This window comes from Nipponia nippon, unplaced genomic scaffold, assembly GCF_047370975.1.
Source record: "Nipponia nippon isolate SJK-2023a ecotype South Korea unplaced genomic scaffold, ASM4737097v1 scaffold_17, whole genome shotgun sequence".
NCBI lineage: Eukaryota > Metazoa > Chordata > Aves > Pelecaniformes > Threskiornithidae > Nipponia > Nipponia nippon.
Window position 1 is genome coordinate 11,476,784 of NW_028262333.1, and position 20,627 is coordinate 11,497,410.

Consider the following 20,627-nt stretch of genomic DNA (forward strand, 5'->3'; position numbering starts at 1 on the left):
AAGACTTCAGTGTTGATCTCTCTGAAGGGGCTATCCCCAGCCTTCCTCACAGACATCCTTCCCAGCTGCCCATTGCGCCCCTGCCCCGCCGTTGGCTCCACAGCCTTTTCAGGGCCAACGTACAGATCTGCTACAACCCCGTGGCCTGTTTGCCCGGTCGCCAGCGGGAGCAACCCCGCACCCCACCGAGACCGGTGCGGCCACCGCCGGCCGCGGTAGCGGCGCCTCGCCGCGCCCTTTACCTCAGGCGGGCTCCGCCCCCGCGCCGCCGCCGCTCGGCGGGTAGATGGCGCCAGACCCCGGCTGCCGGCGGACGCCCGCCCCGCACCGCGCAGGCACACAGCCGCGCACACAGCCGGTGCCGCCGACGGCGCCTACGCGGGGCTCGCCGGCTCTCCGACCCGCCGCCCGAGCAGTGGCAGCCGCACAAAGGAGAGGAGGTGGCGGCGGCGGCGGCGCGCACGGTGCTCGGAGCCCCGGCCGGCGGCACTGCGCGGAGGTAGGGGCTTCCTCTTCGCCCTGGCAGCTAAACTTCGTGGAGCCAACGCTGGCTGCTCCCGCGGGAGGCTTTATTGGGGTTTCGTAACGCTGTGTTTTCCCCTGGCTGGTGTCTCTGCTCGGCCCCAGGTGACCTGTTTTATTTTTGTGACTGTTGGTGGTGTTCCCCGCCCCTGCAGGCTGGGCGGGCAGGGTGGGTCTCAGCGGACCTGGCAGCTCCGCAGCCAGAAGTTGGCGAGGGGCGTGAGGGGAGACCAGCCCGAACTCGGGTCCCCGCAAAGTTCCCTGCCCGAGAGAGCCGCGCCCACTGCCGCCTGGCCGCCCCGCTCCTTTCCTCTCCTCTCCTTGCAGATGTCGGGGGTGCTGGTAATCGCTGCCTGGTGCTTCCTGCAAGTGGAGAGCCGGCATCCTGAAATCATCACGAGTAACAGCAACCATGGCAATTTCCTGGACAACGACAAATGGCTGAGCACCGTTTCGCAGTACGATAAAGACAAGTACTGGAACAAATTCAGGGATGTAAGTACTTCTTCGTTTACCCCGTACTTCGGTTACCACATACTTCTTGTTTGTTCCGTTTGACGGTAGCATCCTTTCAATGGGTGGCTGCTGGCTTTTAGAAGATGTGGGTGGAAGAGAGATGCAGCTTGGGCAACTGGTTGCTGCTTGTCTGATGTTCAGAGCTGTTTGGAAGCTGGACAGGCAGTCCTGGCATTCTCAACTGCCCCATCAATCAGGGCAGCTTGGGCTTGGTGTCAGTCTCGCTGAAAGCATATGGTCTTCAATTTTCCTTTGGGGAGGAACTTTGAAAAAAGTTTCTGTGCCTGCTGCTTAAGAGGCTAGTTAACCATAAAATGATGAAACTGTGTGTGTAAGAAGGGAATATTTACCAGTTCAAGCCACAAGGTGGTAAACAGTGAAGCTTTTTTTGCCTGCAGATTTGGTGGAAAACATTTTATTGTTGATTCTGCTCATGGAGATCTTTGATGCTGGTACAGGGCTGGAGGAAGCAATGTTTTGACTCCTTTTTTTCAATCTGGAAAATAGGAGTGACTTCAAGATGTGTTATGACATGTATCTGTACAAAACAAATCACTTTCTTAAGCTTAAAATTAATCCTTGAATTCCCCTAGTTTGAATACAATTGCATCTATTAAGTCAATGACTGGAGAAAGGGAAACGCAACATTTATGGCAAATGTAATATTTATGGAGCTCCTTTTGCTTCTGTTGTCCATACACTGAAAAGCTTTCTTGGAGTACACACAGAAAACCCTGCTGCAGTCTGTCCAGGGCTGGATAAGGGAAACATTACTGTTAATGTTGATCATGAGCACATTGAGGTTAAGTGTTCTTTATGCATGGGATTTGTGTGCTGTGGCTGCAGTGTGACCCTAGGAAAGGGAAGAGTAGAGCTGGCTAGCAGTTCTGCTAGGACTATTCTGTAAGAATTTTTTTGCTTGTTTGTTTACAAAGCTCTGGTGTTTTATATTAACAGGTTAAACTTTGATGCTATGTGTTTGTCTCTGTGGTCTTAACACTGTATCTTACTTTGCAAAGAGGAAGTCAAAGTATTACAGTTAAATGTGACCTATCCCTGCCTAGCTTGTTCTCTCTACATTATTCTGTAGTTGTGGTCATCTCTGTGCCTGAGAAATCATGCTGTTCTGAATGTCAGTATAACAGAGTATCGCCTTAACAATGGTATCAACAGATATGTTGGAATATATGTCTGTGTGCAGTCACTGTGATGACATCCACCTGCTGGGACTGTTGGAGTTCTCGTATAATAGGTGTCTGAAAAAGCCTATGCTTGTGCAGTAACTACTATTTTATTAAGGGGATTCTACGGTTAATATGGATTCATAGACTTTTACCAGGCTCCAAGGGAATCTTTATTAATACCTGGTTTAGTCGTCTGGAGAACTCAGGTTAAGGATTTCACTTGTTAATTTCTACATCCAAGTTGATGTGAGAATTCGGCAGCATTTGAAAATGGTGAATTGAATGAAGGACTGACAAATTAATCTGAAAGCACTTTTTGAGCTTTAAGGTTTTTTTCATTTTATGCAGTTTTTTTTTTCTTTTTTTTTTTTTTTTCACTAGCCTGGATTCCTTGCAACTTCTCATCTCGTCTACTTTCCCCAATCTCACAAGTGCAGTTGTCAGAGAAATGATTCCTCTTCCTGTGGAAGATATTGTGAAGATTATCTCTTTCATGTTTTAAGGTTTCACAACTGGAAATGCTTTTTTAGACTTTGTGAAAATGATAACAAAACCCATAAAGCTTCAAAACTCTTTTCTATAGGAAGAATCATTTTATGGAAAAAAACTATCTTAACCAGTCCTCTACCAAGCAAAAGCAAATAGTATAAAGTTCCTGCAAAGTTTAGGTATCCTTCTACCCAGACATCTTAATGGTTCTATTTAATTACTTCAGAACCTAGCATATTACGAATGCATATGATTATCCATGAAACCTTTTATGGGGCAAATTAACAGAGACTAATCATCATCTCCTACTAAGCTTTTTCCAAAAAGAAAATATGAAAAACTTGCGTATGTAATTAAGCTGTTAATAACTTGTTTTCAACTGAAGTGATTTACTTCATCATCCTCTGTGAGAGGTTCTGTGTCTACAGATGAAGACATGCATAAGTAGAGTTGCTGCCAGCGTAGTAGGTATAGCAGAGATAGCGTGCTTCTTGCATGCAGGGATGTCATTAGAAGAAAGCTGCTCCTTGCTTCATGGCAGTGTTGTTGGGGATAGATTGTTAAAACATTTGTTAAAAGACTGCCTGGTGAAATGCAGCCTAACAGCATTAACTGCTTTGTATGCGGTAGACTAGGATTTCATTCATAATTGTTGAATTGTAGGGAAACTATCTTCCCATCTTCCCTTTTTTCCCAGACTGTAACTATATATACATCATTACTAGATGAGGTTCTTGATGTGGACTTTGCACAGGAGGCTGGATAACAGAAGTGGTGTTTCAGTCAAAACCTTCTTGGGTCTGACAGTAGCGTTACTACAGAGTAGAAAGCCTAGTTCGTACTCTGTAAATCAGCAGAAGCAAGGTTGCAGTAATTATTATAATTACCTTTAGTAGCTTTCTGAATTTTATGTCATGTTATATAAATAAAATTGCACAAATATTTACATGACTGTGTCCTTATGTGCAGTAGGAGAAACACTGCATGTATGGAGCAAAGATTTGATTGTTTTGGGTGTGGCCACTTCAAACTCTGTACATGCATGCAGCACAAACATCCGTGCACGCATACGTGCGTATAAATCTGCCATAATGTGGCAGTACTGGGTGTTTTTTTTACAGATGATATATAATTGAATATAAAATTTTAAGTTCAGCTTCTCTCAACTTTTTCAGTTATTCTTTTCAAAATCAATTGGTTGGTCAGCCTTATTGAGCTATCGTCCAATATGGCCTGATTTGAGAAGACAGCTGTTGATTCCCGCCCCCCCCCCCCCCCCCCAGTATGACCCATATTTCTTTTGGGCAAAGACAGCATAGTAGTTGCACTTAATGGCCCAGCAGTCATTACTCTTCTGTGAAAAGAGAGCACAGAAGTATACCTCATTTGAATTCTGCATTACATCCACATAATCAGGCTAAATTTTTAAGTCTGACTGGATTTAATAGTATGAAATGATGACCTGTCAACATTTTCAAAAGGCCTCAAGGGACCTGTTTAAAATAAACTTTACAATCCAATCTTTTCACATGATTTGAACACAATTTGTAGACTATTCAAGTGATCCATTTTTTAAAGACAAGCAGAGCCTGTAGATGAGTAGTAAGACCAATGTGACTGATCTGTTGTGAAGAACATGCTGTTGAAAATCTTGTATATTGTCCAGCTGTCCAGTATCAATAATGGTGTAATGTCTGATGTATTAATAAGCTTTCAGTACGATCTGAGCTTGATATTCCTGTCTGTCTTCCACCTCTTTTTCGTTGTCTGCTATGGGCTTTCTATGTGACCAATGACAAAATCTTAGCTCTGTCTTAAGTCCTATTTTATAGCTGGGGATAATAGTATTTCTCTTCCTCACAACTGTGTGGTGAAGCTATAAAAAAGAAAGGACGGAGCTCAGGATCTGTGGTAATATGGAATTTATTATTCATCTTATCCATACATTGAATGTGGTTTGATACATACTTAAGTAACTGACTAGGTCTAGTTCAGTAAGTATCTAAAAAATAAAATCTAAATCAATATAATTGTTACTAGAAAAAGAAAAAAGTAAGCAAGGTGGAGTCTGCAGGAAGGACCTGCAGCTATTTCCTTTCTACAGATTTGAGGCTTGCAAAAGCAAACATCAGGCATATGAGAGTCAAATTAGACCTTTGGATATTATGAACACAAATGTTGAGGCCTCGATCTTTTGATCAAATCTGTTGAGAGAGATTCTTTGGCTTAAGAGGAGCTTCAGCACAAATTTGACACCTGAATGTGAATTCTTTCATAGGAGTCTTAGAAAGCATTTATTATGTGAATAGCCATACGCATTATTGTAATAGGTCACACTGCAGCATCTCATTGTCTTCATAGAGGCTTGGCACAGAAGGCATAGAATAAGTGTCCTCTTAGTGTTAGGCCTGTCTTTAATCAAAATTATATGAACAGACTAATTCTATTACTCCTACTTGGAGTTATGTCTATTACATTATTAATGCTTATATATAAAAAGGTAATAAGTTCAACTAGCTATGGATTAAACTGCAAAAAGGAAGAAAAAAGTTAAATGAACTTAGAGGATCTGCTATAAACCATACAAGGAATTTCTGTGAAGCTGAAAGCTAAGAATCTTGGCATGAACTCTGGTTTCAGTGCATGTTTATGCATGGCAGGCTGCCAGACCACGTTCTGAGCATTAACTAAGCTGTTTCTTTAAATTTTATTGCTTACAGAGTTTCAGTTCAGGCTATCATGTTAAAACCCCCATGCATTATATGCCTGGAGATGCTCTGAGACTGCATGCCTAAGAAGCAAGGCATGAAATGTCATCATCTGTATGTATACGTTTCTCAGACTTATTGTGGATAAATAGTTTCATATAACTATCAGCAGCATAAGTAGATTAGATATTAAATTTCCCGGGTTGGTCATAGACTACCATCCCCTGATATGATTCACTGAAGAGACAATTTTGTCAGTACATGAGCTTTCTGAGCCTATGAGTTGCTCCTCACACCTGATCAGAAGTGCAGTGTTAGGTGATAAAGCAAATACAGGGCTAGGAACTGAGGGACCTCTTGTTCCAGCTTTGGCACTGATGGATTGTTGGACTTTGCACTGACTCTTCACACTTCTGCACCGCTTTTCCCCTTGTTGCGCTTACCTTTCTCTGATTTGTTTAGCCCAAAATTAGAAGTGTGGTAGTGAAACTTGGTAGCAGAGAGTTAGAAAACATGACCAATACTGAGAACGATTGGAATACCAAGCAGGCAGAATCGGAAGACCTTGAGAACTCAAGTAATAGAAATGAAATGAAATTTAAAAGTACAAAGTAGAAGGTCATGGAATGGAGAGGTAACACAAATTTATTCTGGGTCCTGGCAACTCAGCTTGAAATAGATGAGAGAGAAAACCTGTGTACTTCTATTGATTTGCAGAGTTATTCTAAGTAGTAAGTAATGCTAGTCTGAGGAGAGCAAATATGTTGTAGGAATACATAAAATGAAAGATATCTGGTTCTGTCAAAGAAATAAAATTGTACAATGTATAGGAGAGAATACATAATGAGGAATATTGTGAGCACTTCTGATCACTGAAATTCAGGAAAGACAAATTTTTATGGAGTTGGTGAGCCAAAGGGCTTCCAGCACCATAGGGGAAAAGACCCTGTTTTAAAATAATATACTATATTAGTTTACTCACACAAAGCTAATTGTGTAAGAGTAGATTCAGAAAGTTTATTGAGAGGGACAGCAAAACCTGACTTGTGTGAAGTTGAGGAAAAGAAATAAGTAGATAATTGGTGACAAAAATAACCTTATTCCTGAATTTAGGAATAAGGTTATTACTCCACCCACAGTTATGTTTTAAAAAGTTATCTTAATGACCACTTCAGTTTCAATATGTAGCTTAGATGTTAACAAAAAAGATTATGATGTAGCAAACTGTAATAAACCCCCTGGATTTTGGGATTCTAGCAGTCTTGAAGTTCTGTATCACATGTTTCTGATCATTAAGTTTAAAGCCCCTTGCCGATGGTTGCCTTGGCTCCCTATCCATAAAGCTTCTAGAGTGGTGGAACCTGATCTGCAATATACAAGTATCCCATGATCCTTTGGGACTTCTGAGCTAACAGTCCATTCGTGTAGACTGGGTGCTTTCTGCAATCTATCTCTTCCCTGGCAGGTACGTGGCTCCAATGTGGTCTTGCTACCAAGGACTCAACCAATTTCAAGGTACTGCCTGATACACTAGATGCTAAGGGGAAGCTACTTAGTTTGGGATTGCATTTTCTTTTCCTGTATTGTCTTTAGATCTACAGGCAGATTGAAGTATTTTTCTGCCAACAATTTATTACCAGAACATCACATTTTCTACGTTCTTCACCTTAAATGTAAGCACAGGTTTTTCTGTAATTCAGTGATCAATACATGTATTCCTGGAGAAACCATTCAGGCCCTGCTAATTATGTAGTAGTGAAGACAGTCATAAGGAAGGTACACTCGAAGAATACCTACTAGCTAGGTAATGGATGTACCCGGTCGGTAAAGTCGCTGGGTTATGTGATGGGACACAGGCAGCTCAGGCTTGCTTCCCAGGAGATCATCATTCCAGGCCCACCTTGAGATTTAATTGAGGGTGAAGATTGTGTGTATGGATTCCAGTGGATCTGGACTGAAGTACAACAGAGTTGATACGTGATTTATAAGTCTGCCCAGACACTCTTAGCATAGGTTGTCTCTTAGGGCAATCCTTACTCAACAGAGGGACAAGGCTGGAATATAAATGTGATTGAAAAGTACAGCTGAGATGTACTTGCCAAAGCTGAATGAAGTTAAAAGAATAGCAAAACAGGAGACTGAATCTTTGCAAATGTAATTCATAATCAGCTTCTTACAAACAGAAGAGATATGCTTACTAAAAATGCCCTTCTCAGACTTGACACTTTCCTTCTGCAGTGGACAAGGGGAAAAATAATGGCATTTGTGTCCAAATAATTAACTTGGAAGGTGCAGAGAGCCAGCTTTTTGTAATTAACTGACACTGATCCAGCTTTCCTAGGAATTACCTAAGACTCCAAAGCTAAATAGGTCAGTAGAAAATTAGGGTGTTAGTTTCTGCATTATATGTTTCAAATTATAACTTTAATAGTTTCCTCACTTACAGAAATGTTCTGTAGGCTGCAGTCACAAATCATGTCCCTGCTATGGAATTCTGTAGATTTGAAGTTTTCACTAATATGTTTTCCAGGCTTGTAGAGCAACCATTCTTGGATTCTACTGCTCCCCGCCGCAATTTTATAGGATTTCTTTTCCATAGGGCTCACTTCATTACAAATTTGAACTGTAATTTTTTCAGTTTCCTGGGAGGTGAGTCTTTTGTTATGTTTCTGCATGTAGACTGTATATTTTAAGAGTTGCAGCAGGAGCTATAGGAAATACAATGATGTGAAGAGTATGCTGCACCTTTGTAAGGACAAAAGAGAAATCTTTTGTTGCTTGATGAGCGTGAGGTTAAAAATGAATAAAAAAGTGGAAGAGCCAGTTTTGATGTATTGCAATGTTCGCACCGGGGGAGGGGCAGAAAAAACAGCAAATCAAAACCCAGTATGCAGTTGTGGGATAGATTTGTTTATATATTTATCAAAACTCATTATTGTAAAAGGAAAAAAAGGGGGGGAGGAGCCCACACAAACGAGCCATGCGTCATGTCAAACCATGTTAGTGTAATATAAAATGGGTGGATTGAAAATAGTCATAGGAGGCTGAGTTCTGATGTCTGTTAGTGTAACCACTGTTATCAAGCTCAAGTATCCGTTGGTAAATAATACTAGTTTTATTTCAGGTAAATTGTCCAGGATTAGTGTTGAGAAAATCAGGCTCATTTTTTTCAAGTGCCAAAAGTTAAAGCTTAGTTATGATACAATATTTTGAACATCAGGGAGTTCATTGGCTTTTTTTTAGTCTCGGGTATTTTAACTGTTTGCTCTATATGTATGGTTTTCACCAGGAGGCTAGAAATATGTCATTTCAGTCAGCACGTCTTTAACAACGGGTGCATTTTTTGTGGATAAAATACAAGACACTCTGAATTTGGGGTGGGGCGGCTGAGCTGCTTTTACAAGAGGCAGGACTTCATGAGGGAAATGAAGGTCCAATATTACATCTAGGGTATGAAAACTCTTTTCTTTTAGATAACATCTGTTTATTCAAGGGCTGTTTGATTATTTCTTTTCTTGTGTAACCAGAAATGAGATATGTCCAAAAGAGCTGTGGTGAAGTCTTGGTTATGTTGAAGCTGATGACCAAATTCTCAAAGACTGTAGTGAGGCCTGAGTTTGATTCTCATATTCCTCATCTTCCTGTTCTCTTAGACAAAGAAAAACTGTACATGAAAGACCAGTTAGATTAAACAGTTCTTTTTGGCTTTTGGAGGACATTGTGTAATTGGAAAAGGCTGAAGATCAGATGTCTGGCCAGCATAAATAGAAGCAGCTCCCTCAAGGTCCCTGGAAGAATCAAACTCTCTGAAAATCAAACATCTACAGTCTACAAAGTACACATTTTATAGATTCCAACCAAAACAAGAAAGTGGAGTTGACACAGAGCAAAGTTAAGGTAATTCTGCTGCCTCCAGTGTGAATTTCTGTACTTTCAACACTCAACTGTGTTTCAGCTTTACACAGGGCCTTACTCCTGCTAAGTTACCCAGTCTTCAACTCCATGTGAGTAGTCTGTCATCAGGTAGATAACTCCAGCAGTTATTGGTGGGTTTGCTGTTGCAGGTTGGCAGCTAAAATTGAATTACATGTTTGGACTGAACATCTCATGAGTTTGATTCAAAATTCAGTTTACAGAGAAATTGCTAAGCTACTGAACAGAGGTCTTGGCAGGGAGTAGATTGGTCTTTATCTGTCACTTCTATAGCTCGGTTTGTAATCCAGGGTAACAGAAAATCATTCTCATTAAATAGGTACAAGGGGGTGTCAATTAATTCTGTGATCTTAATGAACTTAGTGTCATACATCCACTTCACTGATTGCTTTCTCCTGGGCAGATAGAAAAATAGTTTATTAAAAATTACTGTTAGAGTAATTATATTCAGACTGGTTTTCAAAAAAGGTTTCAATATATCATGGCTTACAGTTGAATTCTGGCTAACGCTGGGATTAATAGAGGTAGTGATACCTGTCTGTCTATGCAGGTTATTTTGAAACTGTCCAATCAGGAAATTCAGCTGTGTATACAATTTCACTTGAAATTTCACAGCATATTCTGTGAATAGTTTTTGTGTGCTGTTTAGCTTGGAGATCTGTCTTTGCCTTTCCTTCCCTGAGTTCCATTGCCTATTCAGAAGTTTATTTCATCATTGTCTCCTAGTGTTTGAATATTGTCCTCTCTGCCTTTCTCTTCAAGGTGTTGCAGTTAGACAACTTGAACCTGAACCAAAGATTGAGGTAGAGAGGTAGAGGCAGCTGCAGTCACTGGAATTAGGTGTGTGTGGGTTGCTTAAATTTTAGAGAATGGAATGGGAGGGAGGCTGAAAATTATAATTGCAGTATTAAGAAGAAATGAGACCGAGTTGCTTGTTCAAGAGAGCGAGTGGAAAACATTGTTTTTAGAGTGATGTTTCTGTATGTACTAGGGATGTTGAGGTTCTTGGTAGAATTTGATTGCAATTGGTAAATATTAATAAAAATCAGTTTTAGAGAAGTTAGAAATGCAGCGACAGTGATTCCACCTCCCTCTGTATTTTCAACCCCGTAGCTGAGATGACCACTTTCACATTTTCTTCTTGTGCTGTCATCTCAAAAATACAGAATTAAAATATTTCCACTGAACTGTACCACATAGGTATGGAAGTAATTACCTTTCCATATTATTCCAATATGTTTCCTCTCCTTCCTATTTCAGGGGATGCATGTCAGTAATCCTTTTATCTGAAAAATTTACAGTATGTACGAATGTGTAGCAATGATACCTTAAAGGAACTGTTCTGGCATATGGTCACTTTATCCAAGTCTGTTGTACTTTGAATGCTGATTTCTAGGAGAACTCTGTTAGTCTTCCAGTATTTGTGTATGAGCCAGTATCTAATATACTGTAAGCATTTGTACTCCTTGCTCTTACAGCAGTTCTCCTGAGTGCCTTGAGCCCGTCCTTTTCGGAGCTTTCCAGTGCTGAACCTGCTCTTGGGGTCCTGCACTGCGCAGAGTGGGCGAAGACTCCTTCCTCTTGTTTAAGAATACCTTTTTGTGGCATTCTTTGAGATGTCTCAGAGCACTTCTCTGATGTGGTTAGGCATATGGAGACATATATGTAGATTAGACAGATGTGGAAGCAGAGGATAAAGCTAGTTCAGAGTTATCCATCAAGATAATGTCAGATCTAACAACAAAATTTGTCGTGTAAGTCCCAGGACAGTGTTTTTCTACTGAGCTATGTACTGTGTTGGAATACAGAAAGACAAAGCTTAACAGGTCTGTATTCTTCCTTTGGATATATGTGCCAGTATCTGACAGCAGTGTTTATTGGGTCAAATTCATTTCTTGTTTGATAACATAAGCTTCACTCAAGGTATATAAGAGATAAATTTTGTCCATTTTTTCTACGTGAAGCCAGGGTAACCAATCTTTTGGATGATAGCTAGACATTATTTATTTATTTATTTAATACTAGATAGGTGCCCCTCTTGTTTGATATCCTATTGAAGGGGGACTAGGTATTTCCTGTTAAAGCAGAGATACTATGCAAAGCAGATTTCCTGTATCTTGTTTTATTTTAATGTTGAACTACATCTGGTGAAACTGATGACTTAGACATTTTAAATCTACTGATCTTTTAAAAACTTGTTTCATATGGCTAAAAAAGAAATTGCTTCACATAAAAGAACACCAGAGTGCTGCCTTCAGTAAGGATATCTATAGGCACAGGATAATTAGTGATTTAAATACAGAATTATCTGCTGTATTCCTTAAACACAACCATAAGTCTCCACATTATGGTTCACACAGGACAACAGCATCCAAAAAGGAATCATGCCATATTTAATTAGAATAAATATAAACTGGAAAAATACTGCACAACTGTCAGTTATGCCTATAACTGCAGTTCTGCAGGATGAAGGAAACTGGTAAACCAGATATATTTGCTTATAAGGAGGTATATAGTAATTCAGATCAGTGGCCACAGATTTACTAGTCTCCTCATGCTTATATAACAAAGTTAAGTTGGATACAAGCAGACACTTAATGGTTTATTTGCATTGGAATACGAGGCAAGATGGACTGAAATGATGATCCTTATGTGACACAAATGTCTATTTTTATATATAGTCTTCTTTTCTTTCAATAAAGCCTTTGGCTACTCTCATGAAGAAGTGCTTTGTGTCTTATGCACGTGTCTTATCTTAATAAATGTTAAAATGATTGGCAGAGTGAAGATTTTCTGGCTTGTAATGAACTCCTTATAACCTGAGATGAAAGGTGATTTTTTTCCTCTCCCAGAGATAGTGATGTTAGAGATTGTAAGCATTTCCTATCCAGGTGCAATGCCTTGTAAAAGAGAAAAGAAGACTGAACATAAGTACAAGAAACTTTAATGGGTATACGTGGACAATTTTCGAGCATTTGTTAAAAGATAATATAAACAACTTTAGAACCATTTCAAAATATATTGAAACTTCTAAAGCAACATCTGCCATCACAAATAGTCCCATCTCTGTATGTAAAGGAAAAAAAAAATCCAAACAGCTTCTTATGGGCCATATTCTGCTATCAGTATTTTTTTTTTAAATAACTGCAGAACCTCATTATTAGTTTCTGTTGAGATACTCCATCCGTGGTTTAATGGCAGAATATGACCCTATGTAATAAAAAATGAACAATATTCTATTACAGCAGGGCCATGTACAAATAGAGATAGATGTGGCGTGTGCTCAACGTAGCTGTACTTTTCATTAGCAATGAAAGAAGCTGCAGACAGGAAGCAATTTTGAAACCTACCTCCATCATTGCAAAGCCATTACTGATATATCAGGGGTGGTGCAAGTGATGTGTTCCATCCAGAATGATGCAAGATTGTCTATAAAATTTGAACTCAATAAGGAGATAGGTAGATACAAGATACTAAGCTGAAGCCTTAGGACATGGCTGATTTTAAAGCTGAAGCTTCCTGAAATCAGGAGCTACTGAAACTGCAATGATGGAATAAATGTGTTTTCCTCAGTCATTCCTTAAAAAGAGAAACTATAGGTGCAAGCAAATGGAAAAAAAAAACCAAAACAACAAACCCCAACAAATTCAAAACCAAAAAACAAACAACAAAACCCCCAAAACATACAATCTGTGTCATGGGCAAATAAATGCTGGATAACGTAGCAGATCCAGCCAAAGGAGTCATGACTGAGATGCTCCATTAGGTGAGAAATCATGGTTGAAACAATCTTTTCTAAAGACCAGAGATGGGCTAGAGCCTCATGGAAAACGCCTGGCAGAAAGAGGAAGTGAAGAACATGACATGTGTCTGTGTGTCTACCTAGGTAATGAATTTACATACAGAGAATGGGAAGGAGGTAGATAAGGAAAAACATGTTCTGCTTCATTAGAGAGGATTCCAAAAAGGTAGTTTGATGATGGTGTTAGGGTTAGAGGGAGAGGAGAGCAGGAAGGGCTTAGAGAGTATACAACTGAAAGTTAGTTAGCTGCTGACCAGTATCCTGCGTGACCCTGACCTGGGCAGCAAGTGTTCTTGTGAGTAAAGCTCCTGGTAACCCCCACTTAAGAAGTGTGTGGGATTCTGGGCACAGTTGCAAAGATTGTCTTGCTGAGTATACACAGTACACTTTGGACTCCAAGCAAACACTGCTGGCTTGTTGCCAGATGAGAAGCTATAAACATCTGCCCTTACATGATCTTCCTGCTGTGTGACTTGTGTGTTGTGTGGCAGGTGGTATTGGTTTTGGTTTGAGATAAACAACTATGATGCATTGTAGAAGGAATATGTGTGCTTTAATCACTTTTTTCCTTGCAATGTAGTTGTGGATATCTGTACTGTTCATAATTAGCAGAGGAATAGATTGCAAAAGCTTTGTTTAAAACAGAGCATCCACTGAGCACTGCGTGATCATTTGCTGCTGCAAGCTTATTTGGGAAGCAGTTTGCTCTGTTCCCTTGGATAGTATTCTAATACAGGGTGCAGGAGTAAAGTAGGAAAAGAATTTCTAACAGTTGGTGTAATTCAGTGTGTAGGACATATATAAAGCATGGGAAACATCTAAACTTTCAAAACATCTCCTGGATGCTGGTGTCTCATGCTGTACAAGGACGAATTTCAACCTTTATTGTCCTGTATAGCTGAAACCTGTTATGTATGCGTTCATATATAGGGTAACTATAACAAAATGTCCTTAAGATTTCTCCTTTTCCCTGTCCTTATTTCTGTGCAGAAGGGAACAATTCTGTTCTCTGCTCAAATTTTGGTAAGTATTGTAATGTAGCTTATTTAAAAAAAAAATCAAAACAAAAAATCCCTATATATATTTTGCTTGTGTGCTTCCAACATTAGCATTGTGCTGCAGTTTGTCAAAGCTAGAAAACATGAGAGGATTTTGTCAGCATTTCACCATGACACTTGTTTCACATAGAAAGCCAGAGGGCAAAACAAAGTGGTTTCTTTTGGTCCATGTAATCTTTTTAGAAAGCAGTGGTAGCCCTGCAGGCACAATCACTGAGATTCGTATGAGGTAATGTTCAGAATGATGAGATCTCAGATGTAAAGGCTGATTGATTAGTTACATGATTCCATTCTCCAAATTTGAAACTTAAAAATATTTGATTTTAAGGAGAGGCAGGAGGAAGGAGAACAGAAGGTTGCTAAAGAGAAAAATACTCTAAATATGTTTTTAATCGATAAAGTAAAAATATGGTATTCTGTGTCCCAAAGGAGCTGGATGGATTATTGCAACCATCCAATCTAGTCAAGATCACGTTTTCTTTTTTCTTTTTTCTTTTTTTTTAGAAGATAAATGAACCCATGTTGAGATGTTTATGTCTGTGAGATGACCTGTATTTACCTTCAAGTCACAGTGAAGTGGGTATTCTCTTAGTCTGTGAAACTATTTTATATCAGTCTTTCTTCCTGCAGACTCTATGGATACAGAGATAAAATACTTCTGTGAATATAGTGGTGCCATTCCCTCTATGTATGCAATATTTTGGATGGTATCTGTAATATCCAATGAAGTGATCTTTGAGAGTTCCTATTTTTCTCCATATGCTGAACTATAAATGTAAATATGCTGTGAACTGTGTTTTCTTTTTCCATCAGAAATTCCCTATATCTCCTCACAATAAGTAATTCACAGAATAAACAGGTAGGTTTTTGTTTGCCTAGACATCTTTCTAATCTCCAATTTTCATGTAAAACTGACTCAGAATTTTTCCAGTATGAAAATTAAAGTTTACAACTGTGCTAGTTTCTTCACGGACAAGATTTAATGGATTGTTTTTGCTTATTCAGTTCAATTGACAGGTTGTTTAATTCTGGAATGTATTTAGATTGTAAACTTCTTGAGGTGGAAAGCCTTCTATGTGTTTGATCATGCAGAAGCCAGCTCACTGGGGACTGTCATCTTTGCAAGGGCTGCTGGCCAATACAAATTTTATAATAGAAATAATCTTTATCACCACGATGTGGTCAGTTGTAGAACTAAAATTAAAACATCCATGTCAGTATGGGGTCTTTTTTTGTTGACAATCTCCGTGCCTTCTCAGTATGCTGCTCTTATTAAGTGTTTTGCTCAGACTAGTAGAAAAATTCAGCTAAGTTTATTGAAAGAACAGCACTTGCACAGAGTTTGACTTCTCATGGGCCCTGTGTACCTTCCCTTTCATCTTGTAGACCTCATAAAACCAGTTCAGATTCAGGAATAGCCTTTTCTAAGTTAGCTGAAGTATTTTCAACTTATTATTGAATGAAGTATTTTCAATTTAGAGATCATCAAAAGAGTCACGACCATCATGTTCTTGGGTAACAGCATTCTAGTCATCTTAGCATTCAGCTACGAGAGCTACAAAAGCAATGTAATTTCAGTTGCCCCATGACAGAGCTAGACCTGAGCTGTTTAAAACTTCAGTCAGAAACACTTCCTTGACGAAGAGTTTTCAGAAATTTAGGTTATTACAGCCACTTGAGCCAACAGGTTCATGAGTCACAGGAACTTTGCCCAGAAGAGTTCCACGCTCTTCTTCGTCTTTGAGGCTAAGTCAGAAGTTCTGACAGTATGAAGAACTAGTGTCTCTACTACTGAGATTCTGAGGGTAAAAAAACCCCTGAGGTTAAAACAACCAACCAACCCAGGTTAAAACTGGCTCTGGCAGATTGTTTGCATGAAAATCATTCACCCTTAGAAGTGATTAATTCAAAACATTGTCTAAGATGCAGAGTTTTAAGCCTAAATATAAGCCTGCTGGGTAAGTTTTACTGTTTATTCTCATTGAAAAATCTGTAGTATTTTTCATGAAAAATGTTTCAGGAATCTGCATGCACATTTTATAAGGATGTCATCTGTAGAATGAATTTACCTTGTTCTCTAAGAGCTTCTTTGTCATCAAAGACATATTAAGGAGAAAAACAAGCTGCTTTTGTTACTGTTGTTCTTGCTATCAACTAAAGTAGACATATTCTATGATATTGTTTTAGTTTCTTCTCAGAAATAACTGGTATTCCGTCTGTTCCTTTGCTGCACTTTGCAGTGAGTTGGGCTGTGAGGGAATCCCTTGTAACGTGTTGAACTCTCCTATGGAAATAATAGACTGTGACAACCAAGGCCAAACTTTGATGATTTCTGGAGATAGCAATTCTAATGTGATACTAGGGCTGAAAAGAGTCTTTGAGAATGGAAAATGGATGTTTTCTACCTCCAGTTTGAAGTGTGCTCTAGAGAAAGTAAAAACCATTAACTGCCCTTTATTTTTCCTTCTGGTGACCAGTTCTCTGACTTTTGCCCATTTGGTGACCATTTTATACTCAAGGTAAGTATCTCTGAAAAACCGATAGGATGTCTTCCTGTTCATGCAAGGTTAAGTTAGTATTTCTGAAAGGGCTGTTACTAGTATAGATCAACCTTCAGGCAGTGTTCTCTCCCCTTGGAAGCTCTGTACTGACATTTAAAATCTTGTATTTGAAATATTCATCAACTATATAGGGATAGGTGATGTGCTTCCTGAAAGCAATTTAGTTCATAATATATTTTGGTTCATGCCCGAGGTAAGGAGATCTTAGTAGAATTAAAGCATCTAACTCTGGATCCATTTTGAATGACAGGGGGATAGACAAAATATCTCTGCAAGCTCTTGATGTGAGAAAGTGTCCTTGAATTGTCCACCTGTCCAGCTAGTCTCTTGACTAATGTGAACAGCCTTTAAAGCTGTAATGGCTACTGGGGAGGAAGAACAGTCTGCTGAGAGTGTAGATTCTCCAGTAATTAATAGGCCACTAGATAATGCTGTTTCAGAACTATCAAAATTATGGGTCTCTGTAGCCCTTTTCAAACAGGGACTTGGCTCTTGGCCTTTGCTTTAGACTTGACTAAGCACCTATAGTGTCACACAATGGTTTCAAACTATGTTCTTTCTGTTTTTTAAGGCTTCCTGCTTTGTCTCCAGATTCCCTGGAAGCCCTCTACTCTTATTTATCTCTGAAGCTGACTTTAAATAAGACCTCAGCTCTCAAGAAAAGAAAGCATTTTAAAGGATTTCTCATCAAAATGTTGTTAGCAAGGCACACTTAAAAATAAACTGCTGCTCTCCTTCCCTCCTGTCTAGAGTGAGCTGAGAGGACAACACCAGTTGAATCATCCATCTGAGTCATGCAAACAGCTGTCATTGTTAGATGTAAAGATACTAAAGATACTAAAGAAACTAAAAAGCTGTCATTTGCTTGTGAGTATATTTATACTTGACTCACTTGTCCAGTGAAGGGGAGAGGTTTTTTTTTCTTTTTGCATCCTTTCACATGGAAAAATACAATGAAGCCATGTGTTGTGGTAATGGCTATAAACTGCTACTGAAAGAGCTTTACAGAAGTCTTCCACCTCAGAGCATCTGTCATCCTGAAATTCTTTTTTTGCACTTGTGCACAGGCTCTGTGAGGCCCTGCACATACATCCATGAGATCCTTCTCTCAGAATGCCTGGGCCTGTGCAAATACCTTCTCCCCAGCTGTGCGCTGCCTGAAATCATTCACTCGTGCACCTAGACTGTAAATATGGACCACGCTCTCACCCTAACATCTAACACTTGAACCTCAGATTCATGGTTTTTCCGTTGCCCGTCTCCATCTCTCTTCTTATTCTCTGTTGTTTTATATTTCTGTATCTCCTGTAGCTGACTCTGCAGTACCTTCTTTACGTTGCACTTCTCGCTCTTTTTTTTTCTTTACTTTCTTCACGCTGTCATCTCTGTTGACTATCCTCCTCCTTTCCTGCGTTTTTCTAGTGTCAATCTTTCCCTCCTCCTTTTTTATAGCTACCTTTCATATCTTCTTCCATTAGCCAAATCCTGTGAGTTTGCTACCAAATATTGCTAGCCAGTTAGTCACAGCAGCACGGAGGTATTTTATCCAAACTGATGATGATGTAGTCAGTCTGGTTTTGATCTTAAATGTGGCTCACTGAAAACTGGTGTATATTCCTGCACCAGGAACTCCTGCAGTATGCATCATGGGGTAGCAGTACTTGAAGAGTCAGCCAGTGCTGCAAGATGACACAACCTTGGCAAAAGACAGAAGTGCAGAGACTACTTAGAGTCCTAATTTCTCTGGTACTCTGTCCAACTTATAATTGTGAGCATTTGTTTAAGCTCCCTAATCACAGCTTCACACACACACAAAAAAAAGGGAGTTTTGAAAAAACGTCTAGCTTGTAACATAAAAGAAAATCCGTACTTACAGCTCAAGAGAGTGGAAAGGAGATGAAGATGCAGCCACTCGTTATTGCTATGTCTGCCATAAAGCTTAACATCACTGACTTAAATGGCTATTATCATTATATCTCTGAAAAAAGTCATGGTTTTAATACTCTCTGACTTGAGGAATCTAATAATATGAATCTTCAAACATGAACTGGAAGGCTTATCTGTCCAGTTCTTGAGCACTTGGAAGTTTTTTTTAGGAGCCACATTAAAGCAATGCGCCATACTCTTTTTTTAAGTGTAGTAATTTTGAAATTTATTATAGCTGATCTCAAAATATTAAAAGAAGGGAATAGTGATATTTCTGGTTCTATAACCCTACAGGAGCATTTATTTATACTCTAGAAGATGGAATTTATGCCACATAAGAAGGTTTCAGGCTAAGCCCAAGCACAGCACTGTCTGTCCACAGTGGCTTCTAGGCTGCACTATCATGTTTTTTTTCCTCATTTTTCCCTAATCACCAGGGCAAGGCTCTTTTCTGAGATGTATCGCTCTCTAAAGTTTGTTGGTATGTTTTTGAATGCGTTTCTTGTTTTGGAATGGATTTGTATTCCTTTCTTTCTAATCACCTGGAGACAACTCAGCAAGCAAAAAATGCAATGACTGGATGTGGCACTGACTACTCCTGACAGTTCTTAGTGATCCTGTGAGTGACATCAGGTGTTTCCTGCTCCCTGGGAAGTGCGCTGTGTGATCTGCCAGGGCTCTGACTTCAGAGTGGGCTAGTGTGGCTACCTCTGCTGTCCCACTCCGGTGTCACTTCTGGTTAGTTGTCTGAACCGCTGCTTTCATTCCTTCCTTCTATTCCTCCTTTTCCTGTATGGACAGTCACTGACCCTAACTCATTTCTGTGTTTGCTTTTGAGGGGGGGAGGGTGGTGGTTACGGTTTGGGTTTTTTTTCTTATTTTTTTCACCCTTCTCTGTGCTGCAATTATTAGCTCCTTGCGTTGTATCCTTTTTATGGATGAAATCTCCTGGTATGTTAGGATTGGGTATATCTGTGAATATGTGATGCTAAATAAATATTTTAGCATAGCGTTTGTCCATAAGAACTTGGATTCCTGCGTAAGTGGTATACAAATACCAGATTAGTAAGAGTTTGGATTCGTGAGAAAGTGGTGCATAGCTACCAGAACAGTACAATCTTTCCAGCAAGTTTGAAGACATTAATTTTTCTGTTAGATGGGATGTCATTAACAAATGTAATTTTGTCTGCCCTGAAAATAAATTGAACAGAGCCTCTTGGAACACTGCGCAAAGGATAGACACTAACATAAAGCAGCTATATTCATTTAATGCAGGAAATAAAGGTATTGTATAAAGCAAGTTGCATTATGTAGAAGACCCGTTTGAAACCCAAGGTTAATGCTTCGTACTGAGTATGCAGCATTTTATAGGTGCTACAAAAATTAATTTCATTTGTAAATGTCATCCTCTATTTCAGGAAAACAGCAGCCATACCATTATTATGTAAAATACCATGGAATTAAAATGCATTCTTTTGATTAAGTCAGTATTATGTTAACTAATTTCTGTAGCCAGAAGTACTAAGAGGACAGCATGGGTGTGTTATGTTTTCAATACCATGCCTGAAGCTTAAAACAAATTGCTGTTTATAATGAAATTGTGAAGCACTCACCCTGATAAAGGTTTGTCATGTTCAGATTCAAGATATTGTTTCAGCATATTTCAGAAATTCGTAATACCCCCCCCCCCCCCAGGTTCTCTTATCTTCTTCATGGAAAACCATAGTTTCTACTTATCTGGTCACTTACCTGTCAAAACAATTTCCCTGAGAGCTTGAGAAAATTAAGTGTGAGGCATATCACTGCCTCTTTAATCCCACTCCATTTTTTTGAAAGAAAATCTGCTGAAGTTGTTGGTATCATTCCACTTTAGCTGTATACACATCGTGTAACCACTGGGATGAAAGTCTGTGATATTGCCATTCTCC

General features: G+C 39.4%; 1 protein-coding gene across 2 annotated transcripts in view; it reads left to right on the plus strand.

Moving 5' to 3' along the window:
- The first annotated feature begins 312 nt into the window (after window positions 1-312).
- SPOCK1 (SPARC (osteonectin), cwcv and kazal like domains proteoglycan 1) overlaps window positions 313-20,627 on the plus strand; it is a 330,703-nt gene continuing 310,388 nt past the window's right edge. The window contains exons 1-2 of one of the 2 annotated variants that reach the window (XM_087754039.1): window positions 313-499; window positions 850-1,017. In XM_087754039.1, coding sequence (XP_087610165.1) covers window positions 850-1,017 — 168 coding nt within the window. In that variant the 5' untranslated portion in view covers window positions 313-499. Of the gene's footprint in view, window positions 500-540; window positions 628-849; window positions 1,018-20,627 lie in introns of those variants that run through there. The other variant, XM_087754040.1, reaches the window with a different exon arrangement.